Source organism: Lasioglossum baleicum, chromosome 2, assembly GCF_051020765.1.
Source record: "Lasioglossum baleicum chromosome 2, iyLasBale1, whole genome shotgun sequence".
Classification (NCBI taxonomy): domain Eukaryota; kingdom Metazoa; phylum Arthropoda; class Insecta; order Hymenoptera; family Halictidae; genus Lasioglossum; species Lasioglossum baleicum.
The window spans coordinates 17,258,195-17,277,601 of NC_134930.1; the positions used below are offsets into that span (position 1 = coordinate 17,258,195).

The 19,407-nt window shown below is 46.4% G+C and overlaps 1 protein-coding gene across 1 annotated transcript; it reads right to left on the reverse strand.

Annotated features, from left to right (window-relative positions):
* Positions 1-4,372: 4,372 nt before the first annotated feature.
* Positions 4,373-11,132, reverse strand: LOC143216388 (cilia- and flagella-associated protein 43). The gene is given in 9 exon segments (XM_076439371.1): positions 4,373-5,037; positions 5,110-5,964; positions 5,967-6,477; positions 6,702-6,985; positions 7,148-7,967; positions 8,023-8,722; positions 8,781-8,837; positions 9,038-9,785; positions 10,284-11,132. Coding segments are annotated over 9 exon segments (5,067 nt in total). The 5' UTR covers positions 10,846-11,132; the 3' UTR covers positions 4,373-4,507.
* Between the last annotated feature and the right edge of the window lie 8,275 nt (positions 11,133-19,407).

The following is a 19,407-nucleotide window of genomic DNA, read 5'->3' on the forward strand; positions in this document are numbered from 1 at the left end:
TTCATTCAAGTGCACGTGGCAATAATAGAATCCTCGGAAATCTAAACACGTTAGGCCTTACTAGACTGCGGATTTTCATGCAAAATGAAGACAATACAACAGTATTTTTAAATTCTTTAAACACACTATTTTGATCTACTCATTTTTGTCACAAAAATCCACAGTCTAATTATTACTATAAAACATGTCCACACGTTTTGTGCAGCGCTCTGTGGTTCTAGCGTTAACGGGTGGATGTTTCGGGACGAATAGTCTCAGGAAAAGTCCTCCCATAGCGTTTCAGGCCAGTTACGGTGAACTCTCTGCCGCTTTGCATGGTCAGAGGGGGGGTCCAGGTTCTCACGTTCGCGTGCAGCCGAGGGTAAAATAGTCGGCGGAGCGGAGAGGGCGGTTTGCAAATAAGAAACGCAAAAGCTGGGAAGCCCGGGTCCGGGGCCGAACGAGAGCGGGCGAAACCACCTTAAATACAGGTCACGCGTGTTTTGGTCTGCCGTTTTCTTTTCCCTCCTTGCGCACGTCCTTCTCGTTGCGATCCTTCTTTTTTTCTCTCTCACTCTTCGCTCTGCGATGCCGTGTTTACCTGCTGTCCGCGTACAAAAGTCATCGTTAGAAGGATTCCTCTCCTGGGATGGGAACGCGGCAGCGCCGTAACTTCCACTCGGCCGCAGGACTGAATCGCGTAATTATCGGCTCCGATTTTTATCGGGTCCGCGCACGTCAGATCCCCGAATCCCGGTGGAACGATTGTTTTATTCAATTCAATGCCTCATGATCGATGCGAATTCGTTCATTTGTATGTTGTATGCCTTCATTCATATTTTCTATCATTCTAATTCATATTTTCCGAATAATTATAAATTATTGGCTGCACAAAAATTAATGGTAAATTTTGACAAAAGGGGTCTCACCTCCGATGACGGTCCGCCTCGATTGTCGCTCAGTCCTATAGTTTCGGAGATAATTGTAAAAAACCTTCGTTAAATTTAGATTGCAGGTACGCTTTATACTCTTACAAGCTGTCGCTGCACGGTAATTAAAATGTACAGAATCATATACAGGATCTCAAAGGGAAAGTACAGTCCAAGTTGGTTGGTGGTTAAGTTGGATTGGAAGGCAAGGAGCGGCTTCAACTAACGCAGACGTTATATTTCAAGGGCAACGCAATCGGAACTGGGTCCCCTTTTGTCAATATATTTACCAAATAAATTCCTGGTCCCATTATTAATATCAATCCATTTCGAAGAAGTCGTACAATTTGTACTTAACGATTTGTTAGTAATACGTTACTTTTTTACCTTGAATTTAGTATGACTCCTGCACCAGAGGGTTGACAATTGGCCAAAAATCCGCTGGAATAATCGCGTTGAAAATCGAGAAGGTAAGAAGCGCGTTCCTACCGGGCGAAGTTCTGGTAAAACAGCCGACAAACAAGAAGAATCGTCGCGGGTTCCCGTTTCGTAACAGCGTGCACCGTGTTCTTGCGTAACGATGACAGCATTATGCCGGTGTCAGCGGCAGCAACGATGATTAATCGATCGCTGGTCACAAATATCCCGGATTCCGTGACTCGACAGGGCTACCGGCGGCTACAAGAAGAGGAAGTCGATGAATAACACCTCGGCCACCGTAATATTCGGGGGACAAAGCCCCGTGGAAGCCTCCGGCTGTCCATTAATAAAAATCATACGATCGTTAGAGCGAAAATATTTACAGGGATCGGACACTGTCGGCGTTCCATCTTCTTACTCCCATGTAAATTGGAACGATTGTAGAACCTGCTAGTTAAGACTCACAGAATGCTCGAGCATAATCATGCTAGCCGGGAAATCATGCTGTTGGATAGGGCTGGACAGATGTCCGTATCAAAAATATTTTTCAAGTCGAAGTTTCAGTGTGCTCAAAATTCTCTATTATTAGATGTTTATGCAGTTTTCAATTTTATTAGACATATTTCGAGAAAGTGGAAACCAGTAAAATCTTATTTTCACTGCTGCTAGCCAAAATGAATAAAAGTAAATTCGGGAAAGTAGAAAAGGGAAAATAAAAATGAGGAGAACGAAAAAGACGACGCTTGCGACGTGTATCTTAACAAAAATGTCTTTTCATGTCGGAGATCGTTTTAAATAAATTGTTGCAGTACCTCTGTGCCGTCTTTCAGTTTTTTCCGAGTAGAATATGGCTCCGACGAGAGTCGTGGATGAAACGCCGACAGGGAGATTGGAGGTTTAATCGTCGAACGGTGAGTCTCGAGTTCTTTTTTGCTGTCGAGCCCCGAAAAACGGGTCCACCTGGGAATTTCTCAAGATGAAATTGATTCGTATACGCGAGAGAAGCGTTCCGCGACGCGCGGCGCGGCGATGTCCGTAGGTATGGCCGTTCGCCGTGGCATCATTCATCTCGCTGCTATACTATTAGTACAGTTATTTATGGTGAAAAAGTGTATAGATCGGCCGACACCTATTATGTATCGGATCCGACGGCGTCCCGCCGGTGATTTATGCCGGCCTGCAAATTGCCGCTTGTCCTTTGTGAGAGCCAGCAAAGCGACTCTGATTAAATCCGACCCGCGGCCGTGGTTTAACGACGTTTAGGACAAAATCCTCCGAAGAAAATCGACCTACTGTAGACGATCCTATCTCACCAGCCTCTTCGAGACACTCCATTGTCTTCTAATTACTTTCTTTTTTTGCTCCCATGTGAGTGGAAATGCAATTTTATTAAAATTCTAGGCTACCTTTTCGAGTATCCCGTTTTAATCCAGGCACACTGTATACTGGAGGTGTGCGAGAACCCGAAAAGGTCGAGTCGAGACGAGAAGTTTCTTCGAAGTCGAGAAGAGTTCTCGAAAATTTTGAAACTCGAGATTCTCGAAGGTATCGAGAGTCTCGAAATTTCAGGGTTTTCAGAATTTGATTACCGTTATAAGACTCTCTTTAAAACCAATCGTGGTATGAGATTTCTGATATTTGAGGCGTTTCCGAAAACCCCCCGCATTATAAAATTTATTCATTGAATCTTCTTTTTTCTATCCCGATACTTTCGAGAATCCCGAAATTTTTTAGAGCCCTACTATCGAGATCCGTACATTTTCGCATATCCTTACTGCATACGCATCCGCCAACATGCCAAATTGACTCTGCATAGCTGATCGTAACCGCGTACCTGAAATTGGTCATTTTCGTAAATAATTGCAGCGTAGAAATTGCAATAATTACGACAATATCGGAAGATCGAATTACATTCGGCACAATTGTCCGATATAAATTAACTTCTAATGAGTTTGCTAACTATTTATACGGGCTCTGGTAAAGCCCTTCGAAAATAAACGTATTCACATATGTACGTTCAACCGCACGACCCGCGTTCACCTCTATTTCTATTCACTCGGTCTATCGCTTTGACCCGTTAAATAAATCCACCACGGTGAACCCGCCAAAATTCCCTGCATACTGTGCTTCCATCGCGGTCAAACGTTCCGAGTAATTATCGAAATTACTGGGTCCGATTTTATCCTGGTGTATTACATAACGAATGTTAAACTTCGGGAACTGCAGTCGTGGAGATCGCGCGGAATTTAAATGTTGAAAAGATCCACTAAACATCGAGTTCAATGCACGTTAAACTTTTGTAACTTCTGTTGCATAGATCACAAAAATATTGGGAACGTGTACTTCAGTACCAGTGTATGCTAAAGTTTAATTGCTGGGATTATAAACAAATTTTTATTCAAATTCTGTATTCAATTATATTATAAATTCAAGGTTGAATTCGGTTTCAGAAAATGTTCCTTTTTGTGTACCACAATCTTCCGAGTTCAATGTTCAAGGATGTTGCATTCCAATGTTCTATGTTCGAGGATATTCGCCTTCTATGTTTAATGGTCAAGGATGCACATTGTCAATATTCAATTATCAATGTTCGAGGATGTATAATTTCAATGTTCAAAGATGTTGAATTTCAATATTCATGGATGTATCATACTATTTCAATGTACAAGGATGTTCCACTGCAATGTTTAAGGACGTCCAACGTCAATGTTCAACTATGTTTAACTTCAAGGTTCAATGTTCAAGGATGTCCAACTTCAGTATTAAATGTTGAAGGATACGCACGACCATGTAAGTTCGAAGTAAAGCTCAAACAACGAAGTTTTAACCAAAAAGCACAAGCAGCGAACAAATACTGCAGCTTTTCTGCGCTCTCAATAAAAGCAGAACTCCATCTCGCCCTGTTCGAAATTTCCATGAAAAGAAACAGCAGCGCACGCAACTTCCACACGAAAACCCGCAGCTAAAAATCAAAGTCTTGAAGACAGCAATTACCGCGCAGCATAACGGGGCGATCCCAATCTTCAACATTGTATCTCCAGGGTCGACGCTGGAGACTTCATTAATCAATCTCGAGATACCGAGGGAACACCTCGCGTCACTTGTATAGCAAAAACCTGTGGTCCGAGGATCGTTAACAAGTCCGACCGCGAGATCTGAAAGTCCGGGGCGTCGGATCTCTACTTGTCGTTGTCGTCGAGGAACTTGAAGTGGAAGGTGGGATACCGTCGGAGCCGGAGCAGCTCGTGCTCGGTCTGCAGCTCGAGCAGCTCCGCGTAATTATCCTGGAGCTTCTTGATCAGATCGGCTCGCCTCATCACCATCCTGATCATGGTCTTCGTGTGCTGGCGTTGCCTCTCCTCGCCGATACGATCGCGGCGCAACTCCATGTCGCACCTCGACACGTTCAGATCGAAGATCCGTCGATCGAGTTCCTCGTTCTTGCTCCTGGTGATCGCGATTTCCTTCTGGATCGAGACCAGCCGAGTTCTCTGGTTCTCGATCATCCTCTCGCACCGGGCCGTCACTGCTTCGATGTCCACGTTCATATGCGCCAGGGTCTTGTTGTCCGGTAGACCTCTGGCTTTTCGCTTCAAGTACTGCTGCATGTCTTTCGTTACGTTCACGTCCTCGAGGAAATGCAAGTCCTCCTGCAAATCGGTCAGCTGCTTTTTCCGACAACCGTGGATCCATTCTTTTAGGAGAATACCTGGAATAAGGGACGCCCAGTGTATCAGTTAGTCCCCTAACATCCCCGAAACTCTCCACTACCAAAACTCACCTCGTTTGAAGTCCAACAGCCTTGACAGAGCTTCCAGCTTGCACTCGCCAGCCTCCTCTATCAAATGATTCACCCCCAGTATCTCATTCCTAGGGACCAGCACAACGTTCACAGTATCGTCATAGTCTCCAGTTAACTCGACCTCTACTTGTCCCATCTTCATCACGAACTGCAGGTCGATATCTAACTCAGTTGTCGTCCTCTGCCGTCTATTCTCCCCGAGATTCTCCTTCGCTTGTTCAACGTCAGCCATGCACTTCTCGATCTTCTTGTTGAACCATTCCATCACCTTCTCGGTATCCGCGATCTCCGCTTCCTTCGATCTGATCTTCAACTCTGACTCTATCTTGAGCCTCCTCAATTTAGCTAAATGCTCCCAATGCGAAAACTCCAAGGTTACCGGAAGGACATTGGGCCGGGCATCCAGGTGATCTAGGGACTTGAGATAGTCTTTCGAATCGGAAGGAAGGTACACAGCTCTAGCCTTGCCGGCCACGTGAGCTGCTAAGTCTGCAAGCTCGGAGGAACTTAGGTGTCTTAGATGGCCTCTAGGTCGACGCTTATATTGATGTTCAAGCAGTTCAAGGTGGAACTTGTTAATCGAAGCGAACTCGCTCTTGAACCTTTTCGTTAGAGCTTTCTCGCGATTCATCATCACCTCGTTCTGCAACGTCAGCTCCCGGTGCAGGTTTTCGAAGATTTCCAAGTTGCTGCGCAGAACGCTCTCGTATTTCTGTTTCTTGATGAGCTGCTGCTTGATGCGCTCTTCCTCGCGCAGGGACAGTATCCGACGATGGTTTCGCAGGCAACCACGGATGTATCGTAGATGCATCTGGTTTATGGCTGACTCGACCTGCATCTTCAGCTGTGGGGAGATTCGATTTCGTTGATAGTGGTCCGCAAAGAACTGAAGATGAACATGGAAGTACTTGGAATAATTACGTAGAACAATTCGTCGAGTTTCCTATTGAATCTGTCGATCCCGTCCTGCAGGAGTCCCATGACCTTGGTGTACTCCATCTCCAGCATCCGGTGGTACCTCTCCCGTTCCTCCATCAGGAACTCCACGTCCTTCTCGTATTTCTTCACCGCGGCTATGTCGTCCTCGGTGTAGTCTTCCGGTGTCTTCTCGAGCATGCAGGCGGGCTTGGGAACGTCTATCTTGATGACGTCCTCCCATCGAACCTCCAGCACGCCGTCCATCATCGTCATTAAGGCGCGTTCGCGAAAATCATCGGCCAGCAACAACAGCCTGATCCGCTCGGCCTCGGCCGCTTGCTTGTCTAGGAGTACTTGTTGCGACGGTGAAACGTACGGTCTCGCCTTCACCTCGTGATCGAACACCTTGACAACGCCTTCTGGGCTCTCCTACGCAGAGAAATGAAGATTACCGAGACCTACGATCCAACCGAAGACAATGCATCTGATGTTCAATCGCTGGGAACTTCTCTACGCGTCTTGGAAATGAAGTATCTCGGATCGATAGACGGAGTCGAGATCGTTCAAGTATCAATTCTGTGTGACGTTGTGATCTTATCTTAATAATTCGTAATTTATACGTATTAATTCACTTGTATATACAAAACGCTAACCTGCCAGTGCCAAGTAGGATCGACAGGTATGTAAGACACTCTTCCATTGAACATGGTCTGCAGCTCAGAATTGATGTAACATATTCTCTCAATCCTTCCTCTGATCACATTCATCTCCCTTTCCTTCAATGCGTACACCTGCTCGAACACCGTGTTAAAGTAATTCCGAATTTTCGCACAATCGTCCAACAGAAACTGATTGTTCAACATCACGTGATCGAATCCGTAAGACTCGAACTGGGAATAACAGGGCGACTGCTCTATAAACCGGTGTGCAATGCTTCCTACACGATAAACGAGAAACATGGTCTTTCGTTATTGCAAACACTGCTCCGGCAATCCTTTAATATGGAAAATGCTTGAAGATTATTCTTTAACATGACTGCATTCTTTTAATTAATCTTAATCACTAAAATTTGTTTTTCAACATTGTCAAAAATCCTCACCATCCAGAGCCCTCTGCTTAGCCAGTTCCTCCTCGGAGATCCCCTTCTCCTCTTCGTCTTCCTCCAGCAACATATCCATCTTGATGTCCTCCTCGTGACGCAGCGTCATGCACTTGTGAACCACCATTTCTAACTCCTCGCCAGAATACACCTGCCACGGATTAAAAGTCCTCTCTTCGAGGATCGTGTTCACGCTGTCCTTCGAAAACTGCGCGTACTCCAACAGTTCCTTGGTCCTCGGATCCTCAGCAACCGAAGGATAATTCACCACCATTCTGTCACCGAATATGGCGGTCAGAGCCTTGCCCACCACCACCTGAGGCTCCCAAAAAGTCTCCCTCAACCAGCTCGACACCCTCTTCATCTCGCGAATGTTATGCTCAAGCTCTAGACGAGTATCCCCGCACTCATTGCGACTAGTTTTCAATTTCCGATCCCGTCCAGTTCGGTCCAGGTCAAACGCAGACACCGGAAGTCTCTCGATCTCAGGACAGGTCTCATTGGCGTCTAACAGAGCCTTCACCTTGGCCTTCAGCACCTCGAAATCCTTCAAAATCTGCGTTCTTTCTTGCTCACTCTCAGCCATTTCGTTTTGCAACTGGAGTTCCTCCCTCCACTCGACCCACGTCTTGCCCTCGTTCTCTTCTGAGTCGGGGAACTTGCGTGTGGAACCTGACAGCATTTCTAAGATCTCTGCACTCAAATTAGAGTAATCCGACTCGATCTTCTTACGGTTCTTGTGGTAGAGAGTGTAGTCCACGCGATAGAGGCCAGTCTCGACCTTCGTAGAACTCGAGGATGAATTATCCTGCGCTGGAGGAAGAAGGAGGAACGAGATTTATTGCATCGGAAGTGTGAAGCGAGTATTTGTTAACCCTAGCTCTGAACTCCTTGTGTAATCCCATAGCCTTGTCTACCCCAGAAACAAACCCTGTGGAAACTAAAAAACGAACCTGTTTCATGGCGACCAGGGAGCCATCGTACCCCAAAACAACGACCAGATCTCCAGCTCTGTTAACGATAGCCTTCACACAGCCGAAGTCCGATCTATGGTGCGACATGAAACAAGCAACAACTTTCCTCAGTGTCTTGTCCCTCACATGAACCAAACCGTCAAGCGCAGTAGTAGTTAACCACTGTCTGTCAACAAACAGATTCGCCAGTTTGACGTAGTGACCAGTCGATAAACCGTCCACTATGGCGATATTCTTGAAATCCTGAATCCTCTGGACCCGCAGCTGCCGGGTCAAATATGGCGTTCCTATGAGCGCCATTGGGTTGGACGGATGATACCATAAGTTGCGATAGATTCCAGGTAGGTCCAAAGTCTCTGTAGCTTCTACGATGAGATTTTTGTCTTCCGGAACGACGTACACTTTCAGATGTTGGCCTACAGATTGTTGTTTCGTTTCGACGATCAGCAACAGCACTGTCAATCTCTTCGGTCCTTCGTAGATCAATGCGTCACTGATTCTTCTATAGGGTTGCACTAAAGCTAGCACCGTGTAGGCTTTCTCTGGACGGAGGCTGACACAGTAGCAGTTGCCACGATTAGTCTCTGCTGCTATCAGCGACCTATTGTTGCAGACAGTGAGACATTGGTTAGATATAATGTATTGTTAAGTATTTCAACGGTAACTCTTCATCCATAATTATCACTAGACTGTGTATCTTCAAGCATTTATGGCTTCTAAAAAGATTTCAAAAAATGCTCAAATATGAAATCCCACAGAATTTAATACGATTTTTATTTACTTCGGATCTACAAAGACTGCTACCACTGAAAATAAGATAATACTTGTTCCCACTTTCTCTTAAAATTTGCGTACAGAAATTAAAAATTGCATAAACATTATATTGCAGTCTAATTATCAGATATTTTGACATCACCTTCCACTGTGGGAGAACCTGATCAGATCCAGAGCCCTTTTCTGCAGCTTCAGCTGCGCGATGATCTTCGGTTCCTCGGGATCAAGGAAGCTAACAAAAATCAATCGGCCTTGCTGAGTTCCCAGAACGACCATCGGGTAATCTGGGTGCGAAGCCTGGCAAGTAATCTCGCTCTGAATCTCAGGATCCACGATGGCCACCTGAGTGCCACTGTAGGTCTCGAGCACGATCAACTCCTTCGAATTATCAGAGCCGACCACGTGATGACACCAAGGATAAACGAAGTCCAAGAATTTAAAACTGGCGCCGTAATCGAGAACGTCTTTCACTGTGGGATGGTCTATGCCTTGTGACAGATCGATCTGCATCAGATACCCCTCGAACGTGTGATAGAAACACCTGTCGTCTCTGACGGGGTGAGTTACCAGGATGCATGGGTTTGTCTCCAGCTTCACGTACCACACTTTCTGCCACTTGTGCGTCTTCACGTTCTTCGAGAAATATCGCATTTGGCAGAAGGTGGTGCGCAGCATGATGCCACCGCTGAACCAGTTGACAATTGGCACCTCGTACTCCGTGCAAATGCCGCACCGTTGGGAGAGGATGATGCGATGAACAACGCTGCCGTTGTAGTTGCTCAGATAGACGTGACCTTCCAAGTCTGTGATGGCTAGGAGAGGGTCCTGGGCGGTGGGACACCAGTCTAACCACGTGACTCGATTCTTGCTTGGTAGGCGTATCTCGTGGTCTGAGAAAGAAGGGTGGGTTTTGAAATTTTGGCCAACATTGGGTAATATTTTTTTCTTATATGGCAGATTCATCTAGTGTGCTGAGGAAAGAGGGTGAACTTTGACAGAAAATTAATTGCTTTAGTTCTCTCTGGACTAATCTGACGCTGAATCATTTTTGTGGACATTTAAGGGCGTAGCCTCGTTTCCAGGATTGCAAGGGTGCGGGATGCGCCTTCTCATTTCTCGACAATGCAAAGGTGGGGTTTTTCAGCGGTCAAAAAGATCAATCTAGGCCGCAGTCGCCTCCAAAGTTTCTATTTTTATGTTTACTATTTTCATAAACCTGCGACAGCTACAAATAGGACATTTGAGGGCGATTGCGGCCTAGATTGATCTTTTATTCGCCCTTTCGACTACTGAAAACATTTTGGAGGGCTGGACAGTGAACGTGTCAACAAATATTAAATATTAAATTTATTTCTTTCCTCTCTATAAAAGTAAATCAAGCAGCTTACCATGAAGAGTCACAGTCTTCCCCACAATGTCCAGCTCCCAAGTATACAATTTCCCACAGGTCCTGCCCATCTGAGCAGCAACGTTGGGTCCAACCTGAGTGATTCTCAAGAGCTGTCCAACTTCGTCATGTATGAAAGTGTTCACTGTGGCAATCCTCTCTCCAGTCCTCCAAGCCCAGACGACCAAAGAAAAATTAGGGTACCATCCAACGGACACCATATGGTCCCGAGCAGTGAACGCAGTGGACAAATACTTATTCCTAGTGCCACCTACGCACTCGGAAATCAACGTCATCGAAGGATAGGCATAAATCAGAATTTTCGGTTGGTTCACTCTCTCAGCGAAGCAGAAGATTTGTAAACTGGAATGACCCGATAGACATCTCGCACCCTCGCCCACTTCGGTATTGCAACACCATCGAATCGTCTCTTTGTGCTGTACTACGTGATAGAACAGAATGTGTACTCCCATGCACCATGCGATCACGTCTTTGCCCACGAAGACCATGTCTTCGATTCTGCCTCCTCGGAGCCAGTAAGGTCCCCAGTCATCTTTTTGCATTTTTGGATAGTTGCTTCTTTTAATCCGTTCGGACCTGTATTTTAACAACCTCGGGAAAAGGTAACCTCGCAGTTGTCGTTCAAACTTGATTTTGTGGTAGATGGAAGTTGGCAGAAACAATTGATAAAATCGATAGAGCGGCTTCGAATTTTGAATATCGTATTTAGGTCAGCAGGCTGCGTGTGAAATGTCTGATTTTCAAATGCAAATTTTCTAAAGCGTTTTATTACGGTCCACATGTTTATTCTGTTCATACACCTAACTATACTTTTAAATAAATTTTATTCCAACGTCCACCAATACAGTTGTCGTGCATTCTTCGAATGTTAGCATTCTGAAAAATGCCCGAAGTGTTACGGCAGAGCAAGAGGCTGACACGAAGGTCATCAGAGGCAAAAGCGAGTGCAGTTTCCGCACGAATGAAAGCGCGATGCGAATCGTCAGGGAACGCGGTGATAAATCGCGGAACAGTACCAAAGATGGCGGTGGTATCAGCCACGATATTCAGTAGCCCCACCGACGCGCGTCGTCGGTTGGTTGCCCAATTTAAGAGGTATTCAAGGCGACACAAAGGAGGTCCGGTGGCTCATACGTCATCGTGGCAACTCTATGGTCCACTGTCGGCTTTGTCCGTGCATCGGCCGACGATAGATCCGTGACCATTTATGCCGCGTCCCCCTTTTTCGGCTTGTATTCGTCGCTGTGCCACCAGCGAGATACGCTCGCGAATGCTAATCGACGTTACCGACTCACAACAAGCTTGCATCGTGTGTGGTCCGTCGTTGCAAACCCGGTCAAGTTGTCTTTTGACCCTTGCGTGACTGGCTTCGGGTCCGTTTTGACCCGGAGTCGTCGACGTACCATTCAAAGTTTTTGTAAATGTGTCCTGTTCTGGCTGGTAACTGGTAGTCAGCATTTTTTAGAATAAATTGCTTAGAAATAAGAGATGTCTAGCGAAAGATTATTATTAATAGACTTCGAATTGTACGCATTTATGACAAAAATAAGTAGCTGCAACTTAAAACAGTAAAACACTTAAAAAATTAAAAAATTGGACCGAACGACTTTAGTTCTTTTGAGATATTAGAAGAATTAAAAGAACAAAATTGTTTTCAAATTTCTATTGCTCGGAGTGCCGAAGAAAAAAGTGAAGGTCACGATTTTCAACTTTTTTCTCTGTGCCTGTACAACATATTTTTGCTGCCTGTTAACAAGTTTACCAAATTTAGAATATGTATTTTGTAGTAAAGGATGTCCACTTAATTTCGTCCCCGACTGTATGACCGACGTGGCACTCAATGTGTTCAACGAGGTTCTACCGTGCATTGGAAATCGAGCAGGATCTTTCGCAATCATCCAATGATTTCGCGGAGGAGGATTTCAGACTCCTCCCAAAGTACCAGCCACCGCCATTGGCCGACCGCCATTAAGATTGTCCTCGGCGCGGGTCGAAATCGCGAAGGCAGGGTAGTTTCCCACGCGGGTCGCGGGTACGTCGATAGGGATCGGTCGTATGGCGTCGGGTTATGCAAATACGAGTCCCAGCGGGCGTCAATTTAATGGCGAGGCCACAGGTTCGGCCAACGGACATGAAGGACCCCGAGAGCATCAGGAAAGGACGACCAGTGCTGCGGGTTCACTCGCTTCGGTAGTGATGGACGTTCGATCGTCGATTTATGAGCCTCCACACAACACCAGTCCCGATACGTATACCCACATGTAGAGAGAGAGAGAGAGAGAGAGAGAGAGAGAGCCTCATTGTAATTACCGATCGCATTCGCCCGATCACTTCCAAGACTCCCCGATTTAATTGATTCGTGGGCTCCGTAAATTGAAAACGGAATGAAACGGCCGGCAGCTCGCTAAACAGTGTTTACTAAAATGTTTAACCTTCTGTGCTCGCGAATTGAACCCGCGACTCTGTAGCTCCACTAGAACTCGTCACAACTGTAATTCAATGCGATTACTATACATATTATGAATTTCTACGTTTATCGAGATGTATGTACACACAGTAATTCAATTGGGAAAAGTCGTGAAGGACCACTCTAGTTCTTCGTACGCATTTGGGATACTGTTATTAAGATAGATTGTAATTGTAATTTTTAATATTAATGAATAATAATTACAATTAATTTCTGGTGTAAGTGACCTTTTCTGATTAAAATGAGTCCAAACACGGTACTATCTGGATCATGTCTGCTCGTTCAATTCGTGGTTCTGTAGAAGCTCGATTATCCATTATACAACACGATTTATTATACAAATCTGTAAAAATGGAACCCAGCACTGAAGCTATTTAACCGTTGTATTATTCGAGCCTTGATGTGCCACTGATTAGTTCGGTTAAGAGAGTAGATTCTGTTTGAAATCTCCAACCACGAGTCATCACTCGATGTCACAAGGGGTTAAACCGAGGCGTCGATTATTGTCGAAGTATGCGATACGATATCGAGGTTTGAACTGTATTTACAGCCCTAGTGCAGAGTGCATTGCTGACGTTGAAGCATCCGCTTTGGTAGTCAGCCAGGTCTGGGCCAGGTCGTCGAACAGAGGGAGCAAAAGGAGGGAGAAAGAGGTTGGCAGGCATCTGCGGGCAGTATATCACGTCGCAAGGATAAGTTTTTGATCGGTCCTCGGTATACGGATGACTCCCTGCTGCTTGACCTCATCACGCCACGCTATGGGGGTCTTTATAAAGCACCATCGACTGCGCGTATCCTAATCACCTTTTGTCTTAAGCCTGCCAAACTCTTCTTCCTAGTCGCTTGGCTCCCGGCGGTACGTCCGAGGGACAACAATATGCCTCTCCGATACGAATTCTCCTTGAAAAACGTCCAAGAGACAATAGCATGCTTCCTCATGAAGATAGACAAAGTGTCATCCAGATAGGACAACCTAACAATCACAGCTTCCCAAAAACCCCGAAGACAAAAGAATCTGCGTCGGGGCAAGGTCCGAAAGAAGGTTGCTCCAATTCGGTGGTCCCACGCGTTCCCGGTTCTCACGGGCTTAAAAAGCGATCCGCGGCGTCCCGTGAGAGACTCCGGTAACTTTTGGTCCCGGCTCCGGCAATCCAGTTGGTTTCGTGCTCTATGGTGGCGTCGGGCTCGCAAGAAGCATCCGTGGGCCGGGTCGTGGGCCCTTTCCAGGGGACCGTTGCGTTGGTTGGCGTGATACCAATTTTCGACAACGACCACCTCGGCCGCTATCACGGGTCGTCCGGTTGTGCTCAGGTGCACAAGACTCTCTCTCTCCCTCCCGGGAGAGAGCAAGTGCGATTCTCCGGTTTCTCGTTCGTTTTTTCGACGGACGGCCGTGATTGCCGTGATGTCCGAGAAACGGAGAGGGAGAGAAAGATGAGAGCGAGAGAGAGAATGTGTGTGTTCTAAGCTGCCGGCATCCGATGATCGTGGAGGTGGTGTAGTTGGCCGTGGCCGCGCGATGTCGGCGAAGAAACGAGCCACACGAAACCGGCGCGGCGCGCACCGAAAAAAAGGAGCCGAGAGATGATCGAGGGAGCGAGGCGGTTGAGGATCAGCCTGTGGAGCGAGACCAGCCCGAGGAAGGACGAGGATGAACCCTGAGGAGGAAGGATAAAGACGGAGAAGATAGAGAGAGGGAGAGAGTGAGAGAGAGAGAGAGGGAAAGGAAAGCAGAGGATTTCGAAGAGACGGAGGGACGGGGGTGTAGCAGAGAGCAGAGGTTACTTTTAATGTCTCGCGTCACGCAGCCCAAGGCACCGTGAGCCTCGCCTCGTCCTCCTTACTAATTTGGCGCCAATTTCCAAGCAACCTCCCAAGCAAAAACTAACCGAGCCATACACACCGCTTCTATATACATACACTTGCGCGCGGCGTGCACTTCAACCGTGGGCTCTGATTAAATGCTACCCTCCTCCTCCCTTCTATCTTTTCGCTCGCGTCTTCTTCTTCTTCTTCTTCCTCCTCCTCTTCTTCTTCTTCTTAGTCTGTGGTTCTTCGTCCTCGTCGTCGTTGCACGCTTTCTGTCTGTGTAGACGCGTTCCGTTCGGTACTCTCTCGGCTCGATCTCTTTCTCGCCTTCGTTCTCCGTTGCTGTCCAGTCACCACACCGTGTCTTGTGGCTCGTTTTTCTTTTCTCCTTTTTGTTTCTTCGAGTTCTCTTCTTTTTTTCTTTGCTCCTTTCGTCGCTCTCTCCCGCCGTTTCTCTACGTTTCGACCCGTGTTCCCACACTCCGTGGACGCGTACCGCACGAGAGAACACCGCCGGTGTGCCGGGACCATCGACACGCACGCGTGTGCTGCTGCGTGTGCACCGTGGATCATGGATCCTGACGGGATCCAGCGCGGCGACGAATCTCTTAAGGCTTCCTCTAATCTTCCGCCGGTTATCCGCGATCTGTACTGGCGGGTCGGTTCTCACTGTTCAAGCTGTCGCTCACTCAACAGCGCCGCGCGTGAACGACACCAACGCGTTTGCATTAGTATCAAAACTTTATGCAAAATGGGAGTTGAATGGCTATGTCTTTCCTCCTTAAACAATTTTATTAAATTATACAATTATAAATGCATCTATGTACAGCTTGTCAAATCTCGCTGTGCGGCTGACCAATACATAGGAATGGGCAAACAAATACAAAGATTTTTCCTTGCGGGATTTGACAAGCTGTACCTACTCAGAACCAATGAAAAGAAATTATCACGAGAGTGCATGAAGGACAAACATGGTTTTCTCGATTGTGAAAAAGATCTTGCCAAGTTCGACACGATCGCGACAACAGTCTGCGCAATAATGAGTTTGTCGTTAATTAACAGATGTTAACTAACGTTTTCAGGAACGTGGTAATTACACAGATCGAGGTAAAATCGTTTAATCACGTTTGCGAAAATGGCCTCCGCGAGCCCAGGTGGAAAGGTTACCGTTCACAGGAGCGAACGTCTCAGCGTGTCGCTTTACTACGAATTACGTTAGATTCTGATATTCACTCAGCAGACTCGTTTCCAGATTAACCTTTAACTACCTGCACGTGGACGTGTAATTTGACAGCGGTTTGTCTCGCAGCCGGTCGCATCGTGACAGGGAATTCGCAGAGCGAGACAGCATCCACAAATAGCCGTCTTTCCGCTGTCACAGAGTGACGCGAGCGAAACACGTTGCCGTTGCAACGGTCCTGCAACTGCACACGGAGAACACTGTCTCTAGCTACCATTCCGGGACCGTGTTCGACAAACTGAAACGGGAATGTTCCTTCAATAAAATGTTCAACGTACACATACAGAGTAAAACATTGTGAAAATATTTTTACTACGTCGCGAGATAATTTTGTGGTCAAGCGTAATCCATTTACAGCTTGTCAAATCTAGCTGTGCGGTTGAATGTCCCCCCCAAGGGGAAATCTTTGTATTTGTTTGCCCATTCCTATTGTTTTGGTCAGCCGCACAGCTAGATTTGACATGCTGTACATCGTATTTAAACCTCGTCCGTCCCTCGTGTCAAATCGACACAGTTTTCCCGAAATAAGTTATACTGTTCTGTTATTTGTGTAGGCAGAGTTAGGCAAAAATTTTATTGGAATAAAAATTTCGAACAAAGTGCATTTTTTCAAAGTGGGTTGTAAACGAAATATTTTTATTTAAATATAATTTTTAGCCAACTCTATTTGTAGGTAAATTTGTCCGAAACTTCGTGACTTTTATTTTTGAATGTTTACTCATCGATAGACTGCGGATCTTCGGGCAAAATAAAAATTGTCTGCATAGATTGCAAGAAATAGAAACTAAATTGAATGTTATTTCTTCCCGTACTGATTTTAATAGAGGAGAATGATATTAAAAATTTGTCAATTTTGCTGCAAATGCGCAAAAATCTGCAGTCTACTCATCAATTTGAATAAGAAAACATCAAAAAATAACTGTTTACCTTGTTATTTTATCGATCTTTTATCACGGTATCAATGTGACACCGAGGGACAGATTCAGTTCGTGAAATGATTGACGGAAGCGGGTTAAATACTATGAAATGATATGCATGTATGATACAGAGTGTTCCTAAAATGTACTTCCTCGAGAGGGGTGATTCCTGAAATCATTTGAAGTAACTTTTTCCGATGCGAATATGTTCTCCAACTTATTGTCGATGTAAATATTCTAGCAATCTATTAAGATTGTTAAAGGAGTAAGGAATTTCCGTATGGCTTCTTTCAATCAATGTAAACTGCACTAGTAACCTTTCAAAATGTGAACAATTTTTATTTCGTATAAAGATCTGCAGTCCAACTTGTCGCGAGCAGAGAAACTGAGGTCTCGTTTGGTCCACTTTTGAAAATTTATTCCGATTTGAAGAGAGCGGGAACAATGACGCGTGCACCTTATGGGACGGTTAATTTATGTCTGAAATCGACGGTGAAGACGGCGACGTATAGTGATCGGGGGGCATCACTATGCCGCGAGCTGACGCCGGAGGACTATCGCGGCCCCTCTGGGACCGGCGAAAAAATTGTTGACCCTTTAGCGAGCCGGGGGCAGAGCGGATAAGCCAGGTAGATATATAAGAAGCAGATGCGTCTGTCATTAATATGAGCCGGCTGAGCTATTAATAACCAGTTAATGAGGCCTCTCGTCCCTCCCCCTCGTGTCGTATCTCCGTGCGTGCGTACGTGCGTGCGTGGCTCGTATCACAGCTCAGGTAGGGATGGAATATGCGTGTGTACGTTACCTGTGTACATGCCTGTGTAGGCACGCACACGGAAAACCGCGTTCGCTTGTGTATAACAAGCCATATTGTGTGCGACCGGGGTGTGGGGTGCACGAATGTCGGGTCGTCAAAGGGTCCCGGTGAACCTCGTGATTTATAATCCACCATACTACGCCATACCACACCATATACTCCCCCGCCACGACGAGCACCCTCGATTAGACCCTCCCAGTCACGGGAAAATTTTCCTTTTCTCTCTGACCCGCCGGGTTCCATGGCTTCACGCGTCCTCGGTTATATGGGTTTCGAGGTTTAGTCTGCTTCCAACTAATCTATTTGTTCACACATTTTTTCACCATTCCAATTCATTCAACCGTTCAGGGACCACGATGGACTGTCGGTCAGTGTTGCTATATTGCACGGTTTTTTCGCGCATGCGCGACCAAATACAAGAACGTATGTATTGCGTCCTAAGTTTGTGGGAAATGTAGTCGGGAACTATTATCGGTAGAAAAGTACCGGAAGAGTTCAGAAGTTTATATATTACATATTATATGTACATACACATTAAATTTTAATATAACAGACGCACACACACACATGTTAAACATCCATATTTGAAAATCGAAAAACAAAATTATGCGGGCTGACCAAGGTACCCCATTTTAGCCTCACTTTGTACTTTACTGATGCTAAAATCGTCGCGCATGCGCGAAAAAACCGTGCAATATCCCAACACTCCTGTCGGTTTGTTTCTGTATGCTCGACGTGGTATGGGGTAGATGTGTGCGATTTAATTTGATTAAAAAATATGTTTATGATATTTATCGTACACCCAAACAATTAGGAATATCGTTGCTATGTGTAAAAGATATAAAAATTTCTATGGTGCTCTCAGTGTGCTCTGAATGCAACACTGCATCGTTGCGACGACTCCGAGCAACTGCAGCCAGGATAGTTTCCACGAACGGAATGGTGGATGATCGCCGTGTGTTGCTCGATGATGGTGTTCGAAGGAATCGTTTCGGCAGGGGCAGCAGCCCGATGATTCGGTTGCTCTCCGGGGCAGCTGCGTTTCGTTAAGTTGCATGTCCGTGGGCTTAGATTATAGATGCGTCCTGCGGGTGATCACAGACAAAACGTTTAAATCGCTAAACGTCGAATTAGCCCCGCGCGATCTCTACCGGTCCCCGGCGCCGTAAAAAATAATAGCCAGGCCGTCTAGTAGAGGCCCAGGCCGGGGTTTCTAGCTCCCGAGCTTTTGGTAGCGTCTCTCCAACAGCTGCGATTCACTAGGAGACGCTTATTTGCCCCGGTTGCTCCACGGTATTAATTCCTCCACGGGATCTCTGTAATCTTCCCTCGCCACCGTCGTCGAGAGGCCTCCTTCGAAAATCCTCGAAGCCGTCTGGACGGGACCGATTTATCGGAAGAACGCGTGTCCAGAGCCCGGACTTTCTTTTTTCCTTCCACTTTCCTTCCTTTTATCCGTTGCCCGTTTCTCTCTTTCTTCGTTCGGCTCGTTATTCGTGCGGCAATTTGGGCCCCGGCGTTCGATCCGCGATATCGTTCACGGCTCGGTCACGGTGCAATCATTGTGATCGTGTGCCCGTTCGGGTCCAGGTACACGCTGCACCTGTGCAACGCCGACGATGTTCCTGCGAGTGTGCTCCCGAGATCGGATGGAATCAATTTCTGGGGCGGGACCCAGTTTTTGCGCGCGATCCGCAGCCCGGCTGCTAGACGCCGCACGGTTTTCGTGACAATCGGTCGTGACAGTAGGCTGCGAATCGGCTGAAGGCTGTCGCGTGAACGACGCCGGAACAACGTCAACGCGTTTAGCGCAACGCAACAGCATAGCATCCTCCCTTCAGGAGTTCTTGACAA